The 8,673-nt window shown below is 34.8% G+C and overlaps 2 protein-coding genes across 3 annotated transcripts; both read left to right on the top strand.

Annotated features, from left to right (window-relative positions):
- Positions 1 to 5,614: 5,614 nt before the first annotated feature.
- LOC132038325 (EP1-like glycoprotein 2) lies at positions 5,615 to 6,491 on the top strand (the record flags this gene model as incomplete). Its single annotated transcript, XM_059429006.1, has 1 exon — positions 5,615 to 6,491. A coding segment is annotated over exon 1 (768 nt), but the record flags the coding sequence as incomplete, so codon positions are not given.
- Positions 6,492 to 6,507: 16 nt separating this feature from the next.
- On the top strand, positions 6,508 to 8,341 carry LOC132037357 (G-type lectin S-receptor-like serine/threonine-protein kinase SD2-5). 2 transcript variants are annotated; one of them, XM_059427858.1, is made up of 2 exons: positions 6,820 to 7,019; positions 7,169 to 8,341. In XM_059427858.1, the coding sequence occupies exons 1-2, from the start codon at positions 6,958 to 6,960 to the stop codon at positions 8,220 to 8,222; spliced, it is 1,116 nt and encodes a 371-aa protein (XP_059283841.1). In that variant the 5' UTR covers positions 6,820 to 6,957; the 3' UTR covers positions 8,223 to 8,341. The 2 variants fall into 2 exon arrangements, with proteins under 2 accessions (XP_059283840.1, XP_059283841.1); XM_059427857.1 differs by having other exon boundaries at positions 6,508 to 8,341.
- Positions 8,342 to 8,673: the final 332 nt, after the last annotated feature.

Below are 8,673 nucleotides of genomic sequence, written 5' to 3'. Positions count from 1 at the left end.
TTTTTTGATATGCAAAAATACAAAAAAATGAAAACTTTTTTTTAATGGGGATAAGAAAAAGGGCATAGAGGGAGTAAAAAGGGTGGTAATTTTTTGGTATTTTTCCTACAAAGAGGGTGAAGTTATTAAATAAATACTAATAAAAGCAACAAATTTTATTACTGCAAGATTGTTATAAAATGTGAATTTAGTATTATGAGATAAAGCTTTTCCAAAATTACGTATTTTTTTCCATTATATCAAACCTTAGTTGAGCAAGTGCCACTGAAATCTGCAAAGTTTTTTGATAATTTTTTTCCCTAAAAGGTATTGATTAATTTTCAAAAGGATGAATTGGTAATATTTGTCCTAATATTAAGATTTCAGAATTAAAGAAAATTTTATTTAGTAGAAGTGACTAATGGTTACATGATTCTTAGTATATAGTTTGAATAGAAGTGTATTTTTATATTAGGTTTACTGTTTTCTATTGTTAGCCTACATATTATGCGGATGGGTGGTAGCAAGCAGATCTTTGTAATGCAAATTGTAAGTAAGAATTTCAACCATGCACTGAGTAATTCGTGCATAAATTAAGTAAGAATTTCAACCAAGCACTGAGTAATTCGTGCAACCAAGCACTGAGTAATTCGTGCATAAATTAAGTAAGAATTTCAACCAAGCACTGAGTAATTCGTGCAACCAAGCACTGAGTAATTCGTGCATAAATTAAGTAAGAATTTCAACCAAGCACTGAGTAATTCGTGCATAAATTCTTCTCAAGAACTGGTTTTAGAGTTTATAGTTTAAGATCCGCTCATTCTTCTTTTACTATAAGGATTTATCGATGATTATTAAACTTTGACCCGTCAATTACCGCTTAATTATTCACTTTTTCATTTAATTTTTTTTTTCATTTTATGACGTCATTCACAAAAATTCCAAACAACTTCTAAAACAACCAAAAACTTTTTTCACTTTTTCCATTTTTTGTTTTGACCTTTACTTTCGTTTTTTCGTTTTCAATTTTTTGCCCCAAAAGTTTTTGTTGCCGTTCAATTTTTACCCTAAAAGCTCATACAACTTTTTTCTTTTCATCTGGTGGCGCAACTTATGTTGCTTAGTTATTCTCCACTCCAACAAACATTAAAACATCATGTGCTAAAAAAGCCTTTTAAAAGAAAAATAAGTAGAAATTTGCACAAAGCCCATATTTAAAGACGTTATATTTTCCAAGACACCAAGCAGTTTCAACTATAAATTTCTTTGATTTGTTAAACCATCAATCTTCGCAGCATTCTGAAGATAGTTGTTATATTTCTTGTAATGGTTATGTTTATTAATTGGGTGGTTTTGTTAGTATACTAAAAGTTTTAAGCTCTCCTATCTTCAGAGATTTACTATCATTTTATCCCACACTAAATTAAAATCTAATTAAATAGTAATATTAATTATTTGCCCCTAAGTTAAGTAACTACAATATTCTTTGAAAAATAGTTACCTTCTTCATAAAACTGGTACATTAATCAGCGTATTCGTTGTTGTTACAGAAAATCTAATGAATTTGAAGGGTTACTTTGAATAACTAATGCACTAAATTCAGTTAACCAAAATTTTACTAAGTATATGGACCATATTTATCTATTAAATGCCTATACTGTACATATGAAAATCTGGAGATAAAATGAAGTTTGGAGACCCCCATTCACTTTCTTCCACTCAATTCCCCTTAAATTCTTACATAAAGTTTAAGTTACAATTCTGCAACTTAATTAATTGTCATTCTCCTATTTAAGATTGTTCTTTACAGGAAAAATTAACACAAACCTTCAGTAATAAAAGAAAGGATATTTGGTGACTTCCTTGGAAAGAGAAGACGAAATGGCACCGAAATTATTCTCCATTGCATCTCGCCTGATATCTTTCTCCCTTATGAATTACTATAATTTATAATTACGTCTTTGTTGATCTGTTTTTGTTCCGTTAGTACGTAGATCTGTAAATCAAAATGTGAAAAACCAATACTTATCACATGATTAGTTTTCTTTCATGGTTTCTTTGCCTACAGTATCCTATGGATTTTAGTGCTTTTTATCTATCTCCGACAAGTTGCTACAACAAGACTCTGTCTGTGATTGTGATTTATATGGTTTTTCACGGGTTGTTTCTTAGATTCTGTTTATAACATCTTATTAGCCACTTTTGGTAAACATTTGATATAATTGCTTGATTTTTCGTTCCTTTTTATTCCTTCCATGAGCGTATGGTAGGAGGATTTTTAAATATTTTGTTTTTGAATGAGTGTATATGATGTTGACTTCTTAAAATTTTAATTTTAAAATAAAAATAAGTTAACACTGTTAAAAAAGAAACCTAAAAAGGGCAATTTTAGTAGAAAATGAGCCGACAAAGATCTAAGGTGGTTTGTTTACAAATTTTTTTCTTATTTATTTTTTGTAGAAAATATCATATAGCTAAAATAATATTTATAATATCGTAGAGAGCCAAATCTCCAAAAGTAACAGAATGGAAGCAGACTTACATTTCATAATTTTTTGTTTCCTTATAAAATAAAGATGAACTTCCCAATTGAGATTGGGAAGGATTGTTCATTGAGAAGTCTTTCCTTATAAACCTTCAAAAAGGTACTATATTTATTTGGATTTATTTTTCTCTTTAACTTTTTCACCAAAAAATGAAAGATATCTATTTAAATTCATTACAATTTAGCTTTGCAATGAGTATTTATATATGTGCGTTGATGTGTAACTCACATTATTTTGATATTATTTATACAATTTTAATGTATTTGTGCTTATTAGCAAGAGATACACGTGCAACGCACGAACGTATATGATGTTGACTTTTTAAAATTTTGAATTTAAAGTGAAAGAAATTTAACATTGTTAAAAGACTAGTGTTGATAAACCTTTCAGGAATTGTGGGTGAAATATACCACAAACTATAATAAATTACAGTTGAAAAACAAAATGAAAAATGAAGAATAAAGTAAATAAATATTCTTCGGCATTTGAAAATGATATCTACGTTCTTTTTAAGGAGATTCAAACCCGCTAATCCATCATGATAATCTTCAACATTCGATAATACTCGACTAGTGCTCTGTGACATACAATCCTGACGTCAACATCGCGTCGTTAATCAAACAAACTCCTCGACTACCGTTAATCCAAAATTTTCCACCAAGAAAACACCTTCCTTCAACATAACAAAATACTCTCTTTTATAGTGAATTAGCTGGAAACTTACTCTCAACTCTCTATTTTACTACACTAACCTCACTTTACAAGAACTCTCCAAGGTTTTTTTTTTTTTTTTTTTTTTTTTTTTTTATCCACTAGAGTGAGAATGACTAATTATTTATAGTAAAAAAATTCATCCTTGAATTGAATTGGATGAAAAATGGGGTAATAAAATGAGTAGAAAATGGGAGAATTATGATTTGTAGGTTACATGAGTTATATACATAAAGGGGATGAATATGGGTGAGTAATGAGGTAGTAAAAGAATAAAAGATAATAGTCAATTAAGCCACCAAAAACGTGTGAATTGGAGAGACCATTCTCAGGCTCTTAATGGCCACAAACGTGAATGAGTTGGCATGTACAACAGGACACTTTAGTCTATCTAATATTAAAATGTTAATAACCCAACAGGAGTCAAATCCTCAGAATTCCATTGGTTTCGATTTCTCAATGCGCAGCGCTGATTTTCATGCATATGCTTAGGGAGGACACACGAAATGAATATATCAGCATGACTATATTTATTTCAACAGCGAAATGAAATTGAAGAAAGATATATTAAGTATCTAAACATGACACTATCTACTCACTTTTCATGGGAGTGCAAAGTTTTCATCCAAATTCAAACTTCAGAATGTAAAAATGCTAATCACTTCTAAGAAAGTTCTTTAATTTGATATTTAATTTCTTTGTTTCTATTAACGCCTGATCTGTTGCTTTTCTTGGATATGCACCTTCTCGTTTAACAAAATTCCAGCATGTTTGTGTCTCTTTCTCAATCTTTGCCCAGTCAACACGGAGAAGGACCTCACGGAAATTTCTTAAATGTGCTATTATCTTGCAAACTTTGGTTGGATTATTCTTCCCAGCGGCTGAATATTGACTAGAGATGGTAAACAAGGCGGGCCAATGGGCGGTACCAATGGAATTAGTGACTCAAAGTCAAATTCCTATACAAGAGACCTTAAACTTATAAAAGAAAAGATAAATTTCAGGATTAATCTCCTTCTACGCTCAAAGTGCGTGGAGAGGGCTATAAGAGGCCAATGGGCGGTTTGAACCGACTTCCGATCATGTGGCTCTGAGTTACTTTACAAGCATGCGCGCCCTTCTACAAGAGACCATAAACTTATTTAATGAAATTTATATATTAATGAGACAAAGGACTTCTAAGCTACAGACCAATATTTGCCCAAGAATACGGAATCAGAAAAGGGCCAAATTTACCCTTCGTTATACTTTGAGTCCAAATATATCCCTACCGTTATACTATTGGTTCAAATATACCCCTCCTCCGTTAAGTTTGTTCAAAGACATCCAATCATACGCACGCACTGCCATATGACGAGGCGATCCACGTAGCATGCCACCCCGCCCCGTAACCCATTTTACCCCTCGCCCTCTATTTATTCTTCCACCATTAAAATTTCCTTCCCCTCCACCACCATTGCTGCCGTTTTCGCTACCAATAATGAATTGGTCCTCCTGTCCGCATATATGAAAAATGTAAAATTAAATTTACTCAGTATTAACTAATTCTTTCAATAATGAATTGGTTTTCAATTTCAAGATTGATTAGTTACTCCAACAATGTGTTTGATTGAAATATTGTGAGCTTATTGAAGCCAGCCATGGCGGATAATTTTTGAAGAAACTCGAGTGTCGCATCCAAAGAATGATAAATTTAGTTTCTTTTGTAAGCAATTTATAGACGAAATCTTCAGTATCTTCTCCAATATATGCTTCTTCCCTTTCTTGTTCACTGTCAATTTCTTGAAGGCCATTGAAAATATCACCCCAATCTTCTTTCATCTTTAGCTTTTTTTTTTTTTTTTTCTTTTCCCCCCTTCTTTGATTCGTCTGGTCAGTCATTTCTATATGTTGCCGTCAATTTTTTGGGCGAGTTCTTGTCTTTTTATCTCGAAGGGAAACGGTAAAACACAGAAAGTTAAAGACAAAAAAAAGGGTATGGACGCATATTACTCACTACAAACAGTTTTTTTTTTTTTTTTATCATAGCAGGTTAATTAACACTTTAAAAAGCAGATTTAGAATGAATTTAGGTGTTTGTACGTGAATTGAACGGTAACGGTGACAATGGTGGCGAAGGGGAAGGAAATTTTAGTGGTGGAAGAATAAATAAGAAGTGGTAAGGGTAAAATGGGTTAGAGGCGGGACGGCATGCAGCGTGGCATCCACTCATCATATGGCGATTAAGCACGATGATTGATGTCCACCTTGGACAAACTTAACGGAGGATATTCAATATTTGAAAAGATAACGGTAGGGGATATTTACCCAAAGATAACGAAGATATTTAAATTTTTCCGATAAGTACATGAAAGATATTTAGCCCTTATCCGTTGTGAAAAAGAAACGACTGCAGAGCATAGACTGGTTCTTCCTATTCTTCTATTCGTTTGAAAAGAGTTGATTTCCACTTCAATTAAGCAGAGCCTTCTTCCTGAAAACAGCCCAATGGTTCTTGATTATAGCACATATCGTGCCACCCTTTTCATGGCCAGTCTCCTCATCCTTTCTTCAAAGCATCTGATTAGCGGTCAACCTCCTCAAACTTTTATTACCAATTCCTCCATTTCCTGGATCAATAGCCCCTCCCTTGTAGTGAATTCCACAGACGGAGCCCACGTGAAACCCATCCTTCTCAGAGAAGGCAATGAGACTCTGTTTGTCTGTGGTTTCTTATGTGATTACAATGGCACTGCTTGCGTTTTTGGTATCCTTTTATTCCCAAATTTCTATAATTCTTATTTGGATAATCCGAGATTAGTATGGTCAGCAAATCGGAACAATCCAGTTAGAGTAGATGCAACCTTACAACTTAGGAAAGATGGAGGCGTGTTCCTAATGGACTCAAATGGCACTTTGATCTGGAATACAAGCACAAGTGGTAAGATTGTTTCAGGCTTCAACTTGACAGAGATGGGAAATCTTGTCCTCTTTGACAAAAGTAACGACACCATTTGGCAATCTTTTGATCATCCGACAGACTCTTTGGTTCCAGGACAAATAATGGCCCCTGGACAGAAACTGATATCCAGCATATCAGCAACAGACTGGAATGAAGGTATGTTCACACTTGATGTTAAAAGCTCTGGCCTTTTTGCTTACATTGAGTCAAATCCACGCCAACTCTATATCACAAAATTTGCTGCGGATGAACCTTTCCAATTTCCTGGAGTAAGCTTCACTTTGCATATGAGTAATTCCGAAAGGAAGTTTACTTATCAATTTAAATTTTTAAACCGTCAATTCATGAGATTCGGGGCTGATGGGCATTTAAGGGTGTATTACTGGACGGGATCATCTTGGTCAGCGGAGGCTGATGTATTGACAGCCTCCGATGGTGACTGCGAGTATCCAACCGTCTGTGGAAATTACTCTGTTTGTGTAACTAGGCAGTGTACTTGTCCTCAAACTGCAGTTGGTCAGATAAACTTTCTCCAGCAAATAAATTACAGGCAGCCAAGCCACGGGTGTTTCCTCATCACACCTATTTCTTGTGACCATTCCCAGTATCATGTGCTTATGGAGCTTAAGGACACGGCTTATATTCCCCGCTATTTGCAATATGGTATGAAAACAGAGTTGGAAAATTGCAAAAGGTCATGCTTAAGCAACTGTTCTTGCAAAGCAGCTCAATTTCGATTTATTGGTCCTGGTAACACAATGGGTGACTGTGTATTGTTGAATGAAGTGTTTTCGCTCACAAACAACGAAGGTGCACTCAATAAGACCACTCTTTTTATCAAGGTGCAGAACTCCTCTAACCTACAAGCCTCTCCTTCACTTGTCTCTTCAGAGAAGAAATCGAAGCGTATCGCAACAATAGTAGGACCCACCATTGGAGCTTCATTTGGTTTGCTCTTTCTGGTTTTAACTTGCTTTGCCTTTCTTTTCAGAAGGAGAAAAGGACTCGAGGAAGACGAGGAGGAGTTTCTTGACCAAGTACCAGGAATGCCTACTAGATTTTCCCATGAGGAACTAACTGTTATGACAGAAAATTTCAGTAAGAAACTTGGGGAAGGAGGATTTGGTTCTGTATTTGAAGGAATAATGAGTGATGGCACCGCAATAGCAGTGAAGCATCTACAAGGTTTCGGTAATGTGAAGAAATCATTCTTAGCTGAGGTAGCAACAATAGGTAGCATTCAGCATGTCAATCTGGTAAGACTTGTTGGATTTTGTGCTGAGAAATCACAGAGACTTCTGGTTTATGAATACATGGCCAATGTTTCTTTAGATAGGTGGATTTTTCATGGAAAACAGGAACAATCTCTCACATGGGATGTCAGGAAAAAAATCATATCAGATGTTGCCAAGGGCCTAGCTTACCTACATGAAGATTGTAATAACAAAATTATTCATTTGGATATTAAACCTCAGAACATTCTTCTTGATCACAATTTCAATGCAAAAGTATCAGATTTTGGGTTATCAAAGCTCGTGGGGAAAGATGAAAGTAAGATATTTACAACAATGAGAGGAACACCAGGCTATTTAGCACCTGAATGGTTGCATGAGGCCATTACTGAGAAAGTGGATGTTTATAGCTTTGGGGTTGTGATCTTGGAAATCATCTGTGGACGAAAGAATTTGGATCGTCATCAAGATGAGGATGATATGCATTTGCTTAGTTTGTTCAAGAGAAAAGCAGAGGAGAAACAACTCTGGGAAATGGTGGACAAGAACAGTATAGACATGCAACTCCATAGAGAAGAGGCTGTGGAAATGATGAAGATTGCAGCATGGTGTTTACAAAGTGATTATACTAAGAGGCCTTCCATGTCATTGGTAGTTAAGGTGTTGCAGGGTTTAGTGGATGCTGAAACCGACTTGGACTACAGCTTCCAGTATCCACCAATTACAAGAAGAATTGCCGAAGCTAAACAAGAAAGGGAAGCTGTGGTTGGTATCAGTTTACCATTTCCATCAGAATTGTCAGGACCTAGATAAACAGCTTGTTAAGTTCCAACAGTGTCACAGCATTATTTCTCCTCCATCACTTGCTTTCATTCTGTTATAAACTCTATATGTAATGTTAACGTACTAGAATTTCAATTTCTATGACTAGATTTTTGATTGTTATAGTCCTAGACCGCACTTGTGGGATTACACTGGGTATGTTGTTGTTGTTTTGATTGTTTGTAGTATTTATCATCAAGATTGAATAGCTAATGAATCACACCATACATCCATTCCTTTGAGTTATCACTTATTTGTTTCCAAAAGCCATTTTATGTATTTCAGTAGCAACCCTTGATGTATCATTGGTTTGCCCCTTCTTAAACCATGGTGCACACAAGCTTTCCTAGGAGAAAAGAGTATGACCAACAGCTTCCAATGAGGAGACTGTAACAAGGGACTCCCAAAAATACCTTTTCTATTACTTTGAAAAGTGAAAAGC

The sequence above is a fragment of the Lycium ferocissimum genome, chromosome 11 (assembly GCF_029784015.1).
Source record: "Lycium ferocissimum isolate CSIRO_LF1 chromosome 11, AGI_CSIRO_Lferr_CH_V1, whole genome shotgun sequence".
Classification (NCBI taxonomy): Eukaryota; Viridiplantae; Streptophyta; class Magnoliopsida; order Solanales; family Solanaceae; genus Lycium; species Lycium ferocissimum.
Note: the sequence above shows the minus strand (reverse complement) of the source record. Positions and strands in the feature narration are given on the sequence as shown.